General features: G+C 52.0%; 1 protein-coding gene across 1 annotated transcript; it reads right to left on the reverse strand.

Annotated features, from left to right (window-relative positions):
* Positions 1 to 674: 674 nt before the first annotated feature.
* LOC147218184 (sperm flagella and cilia-associated protein 2-like) lies at positions 675 to 15,706 on the reverse strand. The gene is made up of 39 exons (XM_086173331.1): positions 15,400 to 15,706; positions 15,039 to 15,141; positions 14,643 to 14,895; positions 14,394 to 14,561; positions 13,680 to 13,823; positions 13,433 to 13,509; positions 13,108 to 13,321; positions 12,833 to 13,021; positions 11,924 to 12,111; positions 11,149 to 11,326; positions 10,763 to 10,985; positions 10,442 to 10,515; positions 10,303 to 10,360; positions 10,180 to 10,214; positions 10,005 to 10,108; positions 9,666 to 9,910; positions 9,454 to 9,514; positions 9,219 to 9,373; positions 8,912 to 9,097; positions 8,584 to 8,717; positions 7,739 to 7,866; positions 6,651 to 6,789; positions 6,354 to 6,491; positions 6,137 to 6,273; positions 5,998 to 6,063; positions 5,852 to 5,927; positions 5,721 to 5,780; positions 5,466 to 5,643; positions 4,481 to 4,591; positions 4,175 to 4,313; positions 4,021 to 4,093; positions 3,211 to 3,373; positions 3,041 to 3,135; positions 2,099 to 2,281; positions 1,932 to 2,024; positions 1,650 to 1,820; positions 1,322 to 1,558; positions 929 to 1,051; positions 675 to 837 (listed from the first exon to the last, which is right to left on the reverse strand). The coding sequence occupies exons 1-39, from the start codon at positions 15,455 to 15,457 to the stop codon at positions 805 to 807; spliced, it is 5,190 nt and encodes a 1,729-aa protein (XP_086029457.1). The 5' UTR covers positions 15,458 to 15,706; the 3' UTR covers positions 675 to 804.
* Positions 15,707 to 15,761: the final 55 nt, after the last annotated feature.

Consider the following 15,761-nt stretch of genomic DNA (forward strand, 5'->3'; position numbering starts at 1 on the left):
ATCTCATCTCATATTTTTATTTGATAGCTGCAACTGACTAGCATAGCACCTGCTAGCATGTCCAATTTTGTTTGCAGTTTCATAGCGCTTTACACCGATTCACATTTTCACACACACACACATACACACACACACACACACACACACACACACACACACGCCTCGTGTTGCAAACAGAAAGCTGTGACTCGCGGCCAAAAGCCTGGAGTTGTTTTGCGAACGTTTCCCGGCACAAATGAATGAAAACCTGTCTTGGATCAACATCTATTTGTGAGAGAGGTCGACCTTTAGGACACGAGAAAAAAAAACAGTTGTTCCCAAAAGTGAGGACACATGGTGGCGTGATGGAGCTGATAGGCATAGATGGCTTGGGGAAAATAAAAAAAAAAAAGCAGAACATGAAGAATTAGCCTCATATTTGCACAACAGAACCAGCTGAGAAGACATTCAGGCTCTGCAGACGGGGAATCACGGACGGGAAATCCACATCTTCATTTAGTGGATCTGATCAGAAGCGCAGATTTACCCACTCATATTCACAAAGGTCTGAAGGCTCGGAACTCCAAGCCCTTCTTATATCCAGTTAGAAAGTGTTCAGTTGGGGTATATATTTGGATTCTATTCTAGTATTTGTTTACTGCAGTGCCATGTGAAACATGGGCAGGTTTTATACATTTCATGTTTACCTTTTTATACCTCAGAGACATTCAAAGTCCAACAATGCAATTGTACGCATGAAAATGGACGAACGCATTTATTCTTCAGACATCATTGAAGCTGCGCGTGGTGTCGTCTACGTCTCCTTCACCCCGGTGCCAGGAGCACACTATGAATGTTCTGGGAAGGAAAAAAAAAAACATTAAAAGTGATAGAAATGGGTGTAAAAGCAATGTTCTCGAATGGACCCGGATTCCCGGCGAGGACTTACTACGAGCTGGTGGTGCACCGGGCAGTCCATCAGGCCCCGGGCCAAGGGGTGCCGGGAGAGAACCGAGAGGGGGACGGCGTCCTCGGGCTCGTAGCTCAGCTCGGTGAAGATACGCAGCAGATGCTAGAGGGCGGCACACACCGACCGTTTGTCCGTGAGATTCGTAGCGCGTGGAAACCCCCACCGCAGAACGTCAGCCGGCTCCTCATGCGTTCAGCACATAGGCTGAGACTCCGTTGGTTACAAAACCCTCATCTCCGGACTCTTAATTCCCCTCTCGGCGGTGGAGATGTTACGGCTGATGATCTACCATCGGCCCGAGCGTCTGACATTCATACGTGGCATCTCTAACGGAGCCGCTGCAGGCCAGCGAGCCGGGCCGTTGCACCTCACCTCTTTCTTCTCCTCGTTCCTCATGCAGCCCGGAGGAAGGTGGACGCCCTCTCTGAACTTGGACATTTTGTGGCAGGTGACCGCGAGGAGAACGGGGATGGACACGTGCTGCTTCTCTAACGCGCCGCTCGATGCCTCCTCCTCCTCCTCCTCCTCATCCTCATCCTCCTCTTCCTCGGGTTCTCCGACAAGGTCCGAGGCGCCGAGATCCGGAGCCTCCTCCATACTGGGCAAGGACTGCGTGAACGGCATCGCAAGGATACTGGATTTAGGAGGACGACCGCCGGGAGAGGAATCTTTCCGGCGAGCTGCAAATGAACTTCCTCACCATGACCAGACGTCCGGAGCACGGCCGCCTCAGACGTCTCCCCACCATGAGGCTGAGAGCTCTGACGAAGCCCCGCTTGGGGCTGGGGTCGGACGCAAAGTACAGCAGCATGGACACGTAGTCCAGGCGAGGCGGGGAGACGGAGTGGTCCGCAAACATCTGGAAAAAGAACTGGGGGCGACAAAAAACACAGAAAGTCTATCGTTAATATGCATATCGCTATCTGACATTACGTTCGACCACTGGACTATGAATCGGAGGGACGGGAGGAGCTCCGGATACCTTGCATAGGTTGGCCGGACGGTCGTAAGGCGGCGGCTCGGAGGGATCCTCGGGGACGGCCTGCCGCTCCTCGCTGGAGAACCACAGCCGTGTCTGGGGACGGAGGAGCGTCCCGACCCTCAGGCTTTTCATCTGGGTTTTGAGAAAAGCGCCGCAACACGACTCACCTGAAGATACTGGTCCTGGGTGACGAAGCCCGTGTTACCGGCGTCTGCCGCCTTGAAGCGCCGCAGCACCAGCAGCAGCTGAGCCACGGAGGGGAACGGCCAGGGGAGGGCGGCGCTCAGCAGGAACTGCCGCCAGTCAATTAGCTCGTAGTCGTCCGTTAGCAGGCACACCATCTCCATCAGCTAGAAACGGGCCGAGGGACGACACGGCAACCATCACCGACGGAGTTGGAACTATGAAAACAATAAGCTCCTTGGAGAGCTGGCTCTCAGGGTGGAGAACTTTGAGACGGTGGTGGAAAGGAAGACGCTTCAGAAACTGTCGCCCATCAAGGACGATCCAGACCGACCTGGACGGCCGGAGGAGCGGCTGCTCCAGCTCCTCATGACGTAACGCTGTGCAGTAACTTACTGGGATCAGTTACCGCCGCCTCACATCAACATTTTGCTCATTGTTTAATCCGGTGTTTTGGTAAATATGGAGACTTTTTTAAATACTTTTACACTTCAGAGTTTATTTTTTAACTTGTGTTTTAAGCCAGCCATATGTCTTGCCGCTGCTGCTAAACCACCCTGCCACCAATCTCGTGCACTATCCTGGATCACTGCTGCACTAAAGGACTCTTCCAGAACACTGGAAGTCTCACGAGGGCAGTTTATTCAACTGGGATTACTGCAAAGCATCTTATCAGGACACTTTCACGACCTCATTGGACTATTATTATTATTATTATTATTATTATTTTCCTGCTAAGAGACTGTGTGTTTGCAGATGTGTGTAGTGTATTAAGTGTATTAATTTCCGTCAGGATCAAAAAAGTATCTCTACTGCACTGTGAGGGATGCGGTCCTTCGCTATCTCGATGCGTTGTGAGTCGTCTGTGTACGACTTTGGACGTTTTTGTGGCAAATATCTCTTCGCCGCGTGGCGGTGAGGCGTACCTGTGTTTCACTCATGTTGCTCCAAGCCTCGGGGAACACCTTTCTGCCCATGAGCTCTCGGATCAGACTGAAGAATTCAGAGCTGGAAATGAAGCCTGGAATTCAGAGAAAAGTGTTCGGGCTCGAGTGGCGGAGCGTGAAGGGATGATCGCCTGCGCTCCCGCTCGTACCTGCCGGGGCCACGTTGCACAGGTGGTGGTAGAGAGACTGCAGCTGAGTGATGGTCAGCGCGGACGCCATCGGCCTCTCCAGCGGAGGCGGCCGGGGCCGGGGCGGCGGCGGCGGGCCGGACGCAAAGAGGCAGTCTCCGTTCAGATAGAAGTCATTGCATTGCTGGGGAGGGCAAAGGTCAGGAATGTTGGACGGGCAAAGCAAAGGGGAGGATTTCAAACATTATGCGGCACATGTTGAATACGCAAACACATCCTGCTGAAACGTCCAACAAGACAGATGTAGCCCGGGGGTCGGCAACCCGCGGCTCCACGAGGCTTTTGAAAACCATGAACCGGTATTTAATTAAAATGTATTTTATTTTGTTCATTTTTAAAATGTCGTTTTAAGTGTGAATATTGTGGCCATCTTGTAACATCTCAATAAAACGTGTTCAAATATTTTGGTCGCTCTTTTAGCACACGGCTGCCGGAGAATCCTTTAAGTTTGGCTTTTTTTGAGTATTTTGTTTAACCCTCATATTATGTTAAGGGTCAAATTGACACAGTGGGTCAATGGGTGAAATGGGTCAAATTGACCCTTAACATAATATGAGGGTTCAAGATAACCTTCAACCCAATGAGTTCAAAATGTTTTGTGATTTAATTTTCTCCGCAAAAAAATGCAACACACATTTCGTTTATAAATTGAAATGAAAAGGCAATGAAAATAAGGTTATACGGTGTGTTAATTCATCTTAAATTTCAAAATGGTTGTGTGGCTCCCGGTGTTTTCTTTAAACTGAGCGGTGATGTTACCGCTCTACTTACCAACACCAGCTCGTTGTGAAGTTTGGCATCGGACTCGATGTGGTGGCGCACCACCTCTGTCAGCTGGTGAATGCTGGAACGCAGCGACGGAAACGGGGCTTGAAACGAGTCAACAAGGTCTGGTTTAAAACAGCTTTTCAAAGCGCCGTCGTACCTCTTCATTTCCGAAAGGTAACGCGCCTCGGTCGTCTTCCTCATGTCGGCGAAGATCTTCTCCGCTCGACTCTGCAGGAAGTTGAGCAGCAGCAGGCCGTGCTCCTTCACCAGGGTGATGCGCACTTTGGCCGCGCGCACTGGAACGTCGGGACGGCGAGGTTCGGCGGGCAGGACGGCGGACACCACGGAAATGTGTGTGAGCGCGTCGCAGACGCCGACCAAACGGAGAACGCCTCGCACATTACGAGACAGAGGCGCTGAGCTTTGACTGACTTAAATATCTGCCACCCGCACGAGAGCTTACCCTCCTCGTTCAGCGCCGCCGAGTATTCCTTGTGCATTTTGGTTCGGACTCGAGTTCTTTCGTCCACTACCGGCACCGGATCGGCTGCCGGGGGCGGCGCTGGTCGACCCGCTGGGAGGAGACGATTGAAGGGATTCGGTAAAAGTCCTCACGGACGACACATGGGACGCAGCACGTGAGAAATCTAAGGCTTCGGCTTTATGTTCTTTGAGGAACTTGGACAAAATGAGAAAATTCTGATATTTGCGACACTAATCTTCAACCTTATTTTTCATTTGAGGAATGAAAGGAATGAAGGTGAGTCGCAGCGAGACAGAATGTATGTGTGTGAATGAGAGGAACCCTGGAGGAACGCTGAGGATACAGGGAGTGGAGATCAAGAAGGTGGAGGATTTCAAGTACTTACTGACAGTCCAGAGCGCAGGAGAGTGTGGAGAAGAAATGGGTTCAAGCAGGTTGGAAGGGGTGGAGAAAAGTTTCAGGGGTACAAAGAGATAGAAGAACATCAGCCAGAGGGAAAGGAAAGGTGGTGAGATGATCTACAAACACTGACAACGACCAGAAGACAGGAGGCAGAGCTGGAAGTGGCAGAGATGAAGATGCTGAGGTTTTCTTTGGGACCAGGATGGAGAGGATCAGGAAGGAGTCCATCATATTAGATGTTCAGAGAAGCCGGACTGAGAAGGTTGGGTGATGGACAGACGAGGGACAGAGAATATGTCGGAGGTCTAGAGGAAGACCAAGGAGAAGGTTGATGGACGTCGTGAGAGAGGATATGAAGGTCGTCGATGTGAGAGAGGAGGATCCAGAAGAGGGTGGGATGGAGAAAAGCCAAAGGAGAAGAGGAAGATCTACTGGTTCTGGACACACAGATTGCAGTGAGATGTTGACGTGGCCTGAGGGAACTTAAGTTTATGAATGGCGTCTATTATGAATAATTAAATACGACGTGTTCTAAATAGAAATCCGAGAAAGTCACACTTGCCTTTCTGTTTTTTAAAGGCATATTTCCCTTTACTCCTTTTGCTTGCACTTGAATGAGCTCTTTCCCTCTCCTTCACCCTCTCCTTCATTTTCTCCTCCCTCTTCTCCTTCTCCTTTTCCTGCAGGATCTCCACGTGTTGGTGCGGCTCCAACTCCCCGAGGAGAGCTTCCTTGGACACCTGAGGACCACCGGACGTGTCAGACCATCGCACACACACACACACACACACACACACACACACACAGACGGCAGTACCAGTGTGCTGATGGCTGTGAGCGCCTCCTCCCGGTCAGAGATGAGTTTTTCGTTGAGTCTCTGGAGGAAGTAAAAAGATCGGTGACATTTCGGTCGCACTTTTACGTTCTGCAGTGAGAAACCTGGCCAACCTTGGCGGGCGGCGTGTCATCCTGGCTCCTGTCGGCGCCCGTGGAGACGGGAGGGTCGGCGTGGACGAGAGGGATACTGGCAAAGGAAGGGAGAAGTTGGAGAAAACAGACTTCACGAAGCCTAAATGCTTGCGATCCCGCCTCACAGTTTGGTCGTTTTGTCCTCTTTGTCTTGACTCTCGCTGTCGCCGGTCGAGGCCGTCGGGTCCGAACTGGGAAGACACGCGTCCGTCAAATCGTTGCACCTCGAGGAATTCAAATCTCGGGTTTGCCGCGGTTTCTCGCCTGATTTCTTTCCCCCTGGCGTCCAGGAGGGGGATGCAGGTGAAATGGGCCAGGGGCTCGGGCAGCTCCCGCCTGTGCATGCCCAGGTAGTAATCTCTGAGGATGCAGAACGTGTCCTGGAAACGGTTGAGCTCCACCTGAGCAACGGCAAAGGACGGCGTGTTAAGGGACACCTCCCGGTACGAGGCGTGACGAGGCGTGTGTGTCGGCGTGTCACCTGCATGAGCCGAGAGTGATGGTTGATGAGGACGGCGGTGTGGTCCTCCAGCCAGCCGTCGGTCATGAGGACGTCCATCTCCTTCTCGTTCTCCTTCGCACGCTTGTCGCTAATGTCCCACAAGCACTCCTGCAGGTCCTGTGCGCACACACACACACACACACACACACACACACACACACACACACACACACACACACACACACACACACACACATTGCCGACACCTGAGCGTCTGGCCCGGCTCCGATCCCTCCCACACTTTCATTCTGCAAAATGAAAGGTTTTCTGCCCTACATCCAGACGCTGATGCAGCTCTGCCTTGGTATCTTCGTCGTCTCTCATGTCGTCCGGGACGCTGTTGAAGTCTTTCTGCCACTGGGACACCAGGTCCTGCTTCAGGTCCGGGCGGCTCAGGTAGTGCTCGTACTCCTCCCTGCGGATATTTCGGCTCGTGAAAATGAACTCGAACCAAAGATGAGAAAAAGGGACGGATAGTGAAGGTGGAGTGTGGAAAAGAGGTGAAGAGACGGTCCAAGCAGGCTGGAATGGGTGGAGAAAAGTGTCAGAGGTACCAAGAGATAGAAGAACATCAGCCAGAATAAAAGGAAAGGTGTACAAGACAGTGGTGAGACCAGCGATGATGTTTGGACTAGAAACTGTTCCAATGACCAAAAGACAGCAGGCAGAACTAGAGGTTGCAGAGATGAAGATGTTGAGGTTCTCTTTGGGAGTGACCAGGATGGAGAGGATCAGGAATGAGTCTATCAGAGGAACGGCACATGTTAGATGTTTTGGAGAGAAGGTCAGAGAAGCCAGACTGAGATGGTTGGGTCATGGACAGAGGAGGGATAGAGAATATATTGGTAGACGGATGCTGGAATTGGAGCTGCCAGGCAAGAGGTCTGGAGGAAGACCAGAGAGAAGATTGATGGACGTAGTGAGAGAAGATATGAAGGTAGTTGGTGTGAGAGAGGAGGATCCAGAGAATAGGATTAGATGGAGAAAGTTGACTCGCTGTGGCGACACCTGAAGGGAAAAGCCGAAAGAAGAAGAATCTGTCACAGGGGTGCAGGACATGTATGACCGAGCAAAGTGATGATTGAGATGTTCTGGACATGAACCAAGGAGTGTTCATGTCCAAACCATGGTGAAGATCTGGGTAGAAGGTTGCTGAAGGTGAAGCTTCCAGGCAAGAGGTCTGGAGGAAGACCAAAGAGAAGATTCATGGACGTAGTGAGAGAAGATATGAAGGTAGTTGGTTTGAGAGAGGAGGATCCAGAGAATAGGGTTAGATGGAGAAAGTTGACTCGCTGTGGCCACCCCTGAAGGGAAAAGCCGAAAGAAGAAGAAGAAGAAGCGAAGCTGGAGTACCGACAGCGTACCTGATGTTGAACAGGTGCTGGTTGGTGACGGAGCGTTCTGAGCGCAGCTGCTGCATCACCGCCCTGACGTTGGTCACATAGGACTCGCACACCTGGTCCCAGTGGTTGCACAGGTTCTCTGCCATCTCCTGGAGAGCGAGAGGAGCGGCGACGTCAGAGATGATGAACATACATCCGGTCGCTCCTTCCCATTCACATCCTGCTTATTTCTGTTTATTTCTTTTCTTTTTGTCACTGCTATTATCTCTGTTTATGGTGTCGTTTTGTTTTGGTTGTCTGTTTGTCACCCTTGCTGTCTCTTTTTTTCCCCCATTCTCTTATCCATTTTTATCCTTGATGTTGTTGTTCTCTCTGCTGTCTTATTTATTTGTGGACGTCTTTTGCTATTTTCTGTCTTCTAATTCTCTCTATTTACATTTCTATTTCTATTTATTGACATTAGAACTGTTACGCTGCTGTGACAAAAGAATTTCCCTATGGGGATCAATAAAGTTTATCTTATAGCAGCGCTGAAATAATGAGAGAATGGACTACTTCAATGCAATTTCATGCCACAAGCACGCATGTGGGTGGAACTGACACCTTTCATGTCACTGAAAACACATGTTTATAAAATATTTGCTTCTAGAGAGGGTCCGTAATCCCCTTTGTGTGTTTTCGTTTCTCCATGAGAGGTCATTTCCTGGTAGCAGGAAATTTAACAGAATAAAGTCTGCGACCTTCTTTCGGGCCGCGGATGCTTAAACTGAGTAAACAATGATGAAAAATATATTGTGGAAGAGTTGCAACCGTTTTTAAAAGCCGGGCGAGGCGAGGAAGCCCCACGTCCGCGGGCTGCATCTTACCTGAGGCACGGCTTCATCCACGAAGACCCAGCTGGACGAACCTGGCAGAGGAGACAAGGACTCGGGTAGGTTCTCCGCCGCTTCTTGGAAGTCCTCGTTGGTCAGCGAGCACGCCGACGTCCTCAGCGACAGGCCTGACCGCCGGCCGGGGGGGAAAGTAGCTCCATGTTAGTCACAAACACCTCGTGAACAAATCACATAAGTGCTTAGCGCTGATCGCTAAGCGACGCCACGAGTGGACGTCTGGATCCGTCTCTACGATCCACACGGCTGACGGGTTTTTCTAAATAGATGAAGACAAACGCTCGGCAGCCGCGGGCGGGATCACCTCTCGGGGAACACGGGTTGGACCTGGAAAGGGATTTCACACTTCCAGGCTTTTCCTGATTGATGCTGGAGGACGACTCTTTGTGTCCCGGGTCCTGGCTCGTGACCGACGGGGCTTGGTCCACCGGCGACTTGGACGACACGGCGCTCTTACTTCTGTCCAACACGGCGTCCTCACCGGGGAGAGCTGGCGTGAGTAAAGGTGTTACGACGGATGACCGAAACCGTCCGCGAGCGCTAGTAGTCACGCCGGTAGCGAAGAGTCAACATTCTGGAATCCTGACCGCTATACCGTGAGTGACACTCACCGCTGGGTCTGTGGGTCATGGCTTCTCTCAGCACACTCTCCACCTTGTCGCAAAGCTCGCCCTCCTCCACATCCGCGTCGACACGGACCAGAATGTTTTGCTTCCCGCCGAACCAGCCTTCCAGTTTGGACCAGGTGTCCTGAAAAGCGCCGATCCTTCCCGATGGAAGGGGACGTTAGGCGGGACGCAAACCGACAAGCAACGCAAACATTATCCATTTATTTGATGGTTGTACCTGTCAGTTACGGGAGCCGAGACTTTATCATCTGCAGCAGACACCTCGCCAGTACTCAAGCCTAGTGCACACACACACACACACACACACACACACACACACACACGACATAAGCATCAAGATTTAAAGCACAGCCAGGTATGAACTGTACATGCGCTCGTCTGCCACGAGTGGCGGTTCCACGGGTCCCGCGGCCTCCTGCTGCAGCGTACCGCTCTGGTTTAGCGCCCGCCTGGCGGCGCACTCATCGCTGACGTCCAGCACCACCACCACGTCCAGGGCGGGAGCCGGGGGCGGACGTTTGGCCGAGCGAGGATCCATGATGAGGTCGACCCTTTGAGTCACAGATTCACTCCCCGCGTCGGCGGAGCCTCCCAGGGATCTCTCCAGCAGGTGGGCCTGCGAGATGTTTACCGGAAATCCATCCAAGACCCAAGCTGACTCAGCCGGCAGTTGTCTGGGGAGCGAGTGAGGGAGTTTCTCTTCATGAGCGTACCAGCCACCGAAGGTTTTATGATTAGAGATCACGCTTCCTCGCAGGAATGCGATACCTGATAGCCTCCACTACGATGTCAACCAGGAGCTCATCGGTGACGGTACCGCCCGCCTTCAGCTGCTTCTCTGCAGCTTCTCCTAAAAGCGCCCGGGCAGATGACTGGCAAAGACACAGAGGGAGACTCGTACGGCGGCAGCGGAGTAGAAATACACCCTAAATCCAAGGCCTACCTTTGTGTTTGCGCTTTCCTCGTGATGAACGGGATCTGCAAAGAGCATGCATCAGGCTCAGGGTCCAGACTGGTGCGTGTTGTGGTCGGGCGAAGAAGGCGCTGGTTAAAATAAACCACTCACCTGGCTTCTGCGGCACCAGCAGTCCGTTTCTGTCCGTCCGATGTGCTTTCTTTCTGACCTGCGTATCGTTAAGGCGGGACGTTTAAGCTCTTTTAATCCCCTCGCATGAGTCGGAATGACGTTCTTGACTTTGGCTCACCTTCTCCCCGCTTCGATGGGCGTGCAGCGCCTCCTCCATCAGCTTGTCCGCCGACAGGACGCGAACGCCCCGAGCTGAAGCAAAAGGAGACCAAATTAGCGGCGAGTCCCCGGTGCACGTGCACGGCGGGATCCAATACGAACCCTCTGCTATGAGGGTGGCTTATATGCACTGCCAGAAGGATAGCGCTTGTACTTAATGTCTATTATTGAGGTTGCCACGGAGAGTTATCTGCTCTCCGACTCATCCATCGATAACCCTAAATGTAAACCCAAGCATTTATTGGCCGGTAGGAGGCCTCTGTTTTTACCTGACACGTACCTTGAGCAAACCTGGATAGAGAGACGGTCTTGCCGGAGCAAAACTTGCCCAGGACACAGGCCTTGAGCACAAAGTGAGGAAATGAAGGTGCGGGGAGTTGCATGGACGGCGGGCGGACCATGTGTCTGAGCCTCAGGACAACATGGCGGAGAATGCTGTTGATGGTCGGGGGCGCGCTGGTCTCCCCTGCTTCGTGTGGATAAGCCCACTCTCCTGTCATACTCTGACAAACACAGGACACGGCGGGGAAAAAAAACGGAGCGCCTTAAATGCCAAACACAAATTGGAAAGGGGACATGTGACTTTGCTTTGGAAACCCCGATCCACTCGGAGGTTGGAGGGTGGCGTACATAATGCAAACACACTTTACATTTCTTCAAACTCACAGTGTATTCATTATAGTCCTGGTTGTTGAGAATCTCCTGCCTCTTAAGATCTACAGGGTGCGGTGCTCTCTGCAAGCCAAGCGGCAGGCGGGGCTCCTCCTTATTTATGGGCTCATAAAGCGGGAGGCCGCTGAACAGCAACTCCTTCCACTCCCTCATCAACTTCACTGGAACCAGACTGCACATCAGACAAGAGGGTTTGAGAAGAGGCCGGGCGGCAAACGACGCACAAACGGCGTGCACGGCGCATCGTAGAGACGGAGAGACGTGTGCGATCGGGAGGAAATGAAGACAGAGGGTTGAAATTTCACCGCTTTTATTGGAGCTCGGTTCGGGTGTACAGCGACGTGCTCGTCAATATCCGAAACACGCCCACATCTAAATAAGCGACGGATCACAACACAGATCTCGGCTCGTAAATACTGTCCTGAGACACCGTTGGAGGCGTTCTGAACTGGACCGTAGGAGGAGGCCGAACTCCACTTTTGCTCTTGACTCACCTTGCACCTTCTTCATATTTTGGCCTTTTTAAAAAAACATATATGGTATGGGATATTTTATTTGGTACGATCCCCGATTACCAATTAAAATAAATCCGTAATGAAAACACATAGAGGTTAGCGGACCTTGGGAGTCTTCCGAAACAGAAAAGCACTGTAATACTTGGTTATGACTGACAGACGCGATGAAGGTACGTCACTTTCCTGAGCGAGCAGGAAGCCCCGAGGCGACGCGTCGTATTTACGGTGAAAGCGGAAGCAAACGTTCGACATACTTTCCGGTGAGCAGGCGATGCTCTCCGACCTTGGTGGCCAAATCCACTATCTGCTCCAAAATCTCCTTGCAGGCCGTTAAGTGCTTGTGGCGTCTGCTCTGAGCGCGCTCGGCAGCGATCCTGTTACAGAGCTCGAGCTCCGTCCTGATCTCCTCCGCGTGGTCCAGCTTCGCCTGCCGAGCCAAAGCCTGCGCCGTCCCGGCCGCAGAGGGGGGACGAGCGACAGGGCGGAAATATCCAAACCACTCGTCAATGAGATCATGGAAAATAACAGGAAGGATACACACACATTTTTGTATTTGTCACAAAGCAGACGACACGAGGCACAGAAGGATCGTCTACCTACGCGGGGGTTTCGGTTCGACCTTCTCCTGACAAATACTCCCGACAATGATGATTTCGTCTTTTGAGAACAAATAAGTCAGTATTTCGTCACAAGGGAACCTCCGGGCGAAATACTTTGTGTCACAACATGATGACCGCAACACTGGAACAGTGACGGAGAACCACATTTAACATTGAAACGGCGGTGAATCACTTTGGGCCGTGCATGCCGAGCCGCTCCCGGCTGCTTTGGGTTTAATCCGGACTATCTGGGACTATCTGAGTCTGGCGGTCCTACTGAATGGATAACTTGTTTTTTTTTTTTTTTTTTCATGAAACTAAGTGGAACGAGGGCCAAGGATGAGTAAACTATAGGACTAACGGCTCATCTCTTCAACACCGGATCCGGCGCTTCTGCATTTCATCGATAAATCGCTTATGACCCGATTATTTGCTGACATAAAACACCGCGCCACCTTTTCCCCCGAAATCCCTTGCTTTGCTGATCCCGTCACTGACTACGACCTCACTGAAGCTAAGCTAACACGGAGCGACAACGGTTCTTCTCGTCTCATCCTATCTCACCGCCTCCCTCTCCAGAGCTTCCTGGAAGTCCCTGGCTCGGCGCTGCTGGTGCTGCTGCTCTCTGAACAGCCGGTTCTCCCGCACCACCTCCTTCTGACGGCGAATCTGGAGGAGCTGCGCCGTCAGACGCTGCTCCTGCTGGGTTTGCCGCGTCAGACGCTTCACCAGCAGCTCTTCCCGCTGTCCTTCCTGCAGGAGACGTGGGATTGAGCGCTCAAGCCGCCGACGGTACAAACACGAGGCATCAAGGAGAAAAGATGGACCTCTTTTCTCACCTCCTGAGCTTCACGAGCCTTGAACTGCTCCGCCAGAAACTGGTCCCGTCTTTTCTCCCGCCGCTCACAAGCGATAGCGTTCTCCAACAACCTCTGACGGATCTCCTGAAGGTACTTGTTGTTGGGCTGCAGGACGACCTTCGTTTCTCTTCCAGGAAACTCACTGCCCTGGTTGCTGCCGTGAAGAGAGTAATCTTCAGGGAGAGGGTGACCGCTGGGGAGGTGAGAGGGGAGTTCGAGGAAAGTTTTGCAAACTAATTCAACTGGACAAACCACGAACAGAACACATGTGAACACTGTACACGGAGTAAAAGTCTCCGCCCACCTCGACAAAGACGGAAAAACCGAGGAGAACAGTTTCTTCCTGTTGGTCTCAAACTGGGCGATATCATTCTTGACCATCTGCAGGGACGGAGTGAACACAAGCGATTCTTCATGATTTGGCCCGCAGCACCAGGGAACGTTCACTTATCGTTCGTCTTGTGCCGTGAGCAACAAGGTTTTAAAAAGTTGTCAAAAGATAAATAAAAAAAATAGGCGTGACAAGAAAAACAGATTGCCTGGAACGCCACCTGTGCCTGCTGTTCCCGCTGCCATTGCTGCTGCTGCCGCTTCTTCATTTTGAGCAGCGAGGTGTACGGCGGCGGCTTCGGCACGCGCAGAATCACCGTCTGGTGGGCCATGAAGTTGCTGACCCTCTGACGACAGAGCCGCACCTGCAGCCGACACGGCACGTCAAAAACGTCAAGGGCCACCGTTTATGGCGGACAGGAAATCAACCGAGTGGCAACCGGGAGCTTGTTTACGGCCACTTTGTATAAAAATCGACTGCTTATAAATGCAATAATCACAACCAAGTTGTATTTGTAGATATCAATTCCAGTCAAGTATACTGTTCAAAAAAATAAAGGGAACACTTGAACAACACAATGTAACTCCAAGTCAATCACCCTTGTGTGAAATCATAGTGTCCACTCAGGAAGCAACGCAGATTCATTTGGACTTGTTTTAAGGACATTACATCAAAGTTGGATCAGCCTGGAGTTTGTTTTTACACTTTAATTTTGAGTGTGATTCCTAATCCAGACCTCCATGGGTTGATACAATTGATTTCCATTGATCAGTTTTGTGTGATTTTGTTGTCAGCACATTCAACTGTGTAAAGAGCAAAGTATTTCATAAGAATATTTCATTCATTTAGATCTAGGATGTGTTTTTTAAGTGTTCCCTTTATTTTTTTGAGCAGTGTATATTGCAGAATAATGAGCTTGGCTCTCCGGCGGCACCTTCTCGTTATTCATGGCGCTCCTGTGATCCATTTTGAGCTGCCTCTTCTGCTGCGCCGGCTGGCTCGCCGACGTCCTGATGTTCAAATGCTGGCACTTCTCTTCAAACTGCTGGGAGATTTTCTGCAGCTTCAGCTCGGTGTCGCGCTTCACCACCTGGTGCAGCCGCTGCGGAAAGCGGCACAGGACGCTCTTTTGGATATCATTTCAAAGGCGGTGCGTCGGCGAGGTCAAGCGGGCACTTCTTACGTCGGAGTACATCTCGTGCTCTTTCCTGTGCAGGCCGGCGTTGGCCGCAGGCTGCATGATCTCCATCACCGCCCTCCCGATCTGCGTCTTCTTCTTCTTCTCCAGCGAGACGTAGAGCTGGTAGAGGAGATGCGTGGCGACGCCTTGCCTCTCCTGCATCAGGCCCTGGGCCGTGGCCACGTCGAAGGAGATCCCCAGCAGGCGGAGGGTCGGTTCGATGCGGGTGAAGTTGTTCAGCTTGGACCCGGAGGTGCTGCGGGGAGAAGGCCGACCGACAGATGCACTGAAACGGCCTGAAATCTGCAGGCAAGCGTCTCAAAGCCACTCATACTGCAGGTGGTTTTGTTCAGAAAGCCCTTCTTCAGGAGGCGACAGGTGGGAGTGGACAGCACTTACTCTTTCCTCATGAACATATTGAAATCATTCTGCAGCTGGTATTTGTGAAGGACCTCCCCGATCAGATAGCCGCTGGAGAAGTCCTTGGCCAGGCTCTTACGGTCTGGACACACGGCAAGGAAGAGCTTTGCAAACACATGACATCAACCAACAACAGCCTGTTCCTGCTCCTGCCTTCTCAACCGGTCGGTTAGCAAAGAGACGGAAGAGTTGGTGGTTAAATTGATGAAATGGCACGACGGTTTTGAGGAGTTAACGCATACTGTGTTTTTTACTAAAGCACTGATTCATGCTAACCGACCGTCCGTTTGCATCAATCAGCCATTAGCCTTTAGCCTTTAGCCTTTAGCCAAACACTCACCGACCACTTTGGACAGGCGGACCTCGTCGTTCAGCCAGCGGCACAGAATATCTGCCATCTTGTCTTCTGGAGCATCGAATTGCCCGCTTTTTTGCTTGAATTTACATGTCGCCGGCTGGTAATTCGGCCGTCAGGGCAGCGGCGGACGCGGGCGGGGAACGTCTGAGCGCTCCGTGGTTGTCATGGCGACGCGTCAACACCGGGGCTCGGCAACGGAGGTGCAGCCCCCCGGGGTCGCCCTGCAGCCCCCCGGGGTCGCCCTGCAACCCCCCGGGGTCGCCGTGCACCACCCGGGTCTGCAAGAGGAGCGCCGGGTTCTGCAGCTCCTCCCCGGCGAAGGGCCTCCAGAAGCGGCCATCGAG

This window comes from Fistularia commersonii, chromosome 26 (assembly GCF_037954325.1).
Source record: "Fistularia commersonii isolate RoL2024-O1a breed Wild chromosome 26, RoL_Fcom_v1.0, whole genome shotgun sequence".
Lineage (NCBI taxonomy): Eukaryota > Metazoa > Chordata > Actinopteri > Syngnathiformes > Fistulariidae > Fistularia > Fistularia commersonii.

What these genes read in the sequence shown, in the direction of transcription:
- LOC147218184 (XM_086173331.1), bottom strand. Translation starts at nt 15,457, where the DNA reads ATGGCAGATATTCTGTGCCGCTGGCTGAACGACGAGGTCCGCCTGTCC. An exon ending in AGGCTCGTGAAGCTCAGGAG is followed by an intron (nt 13,022 to 13,107) that starts GTGAGAAAAGAG and finishes CGTCTCCTGCAG; the next exon opens with GAAGGACAGCGGGAAGAGCT. An exon ending in ATCGTAGTGGAGGCTATCAG is followed by an intron (nt 9,911 to 10,004) that starts GTATCGCATTCC and finishes CTCGCTCCCCAG; the next exon opens with ACAACTGCCGGCTGAGTCAG.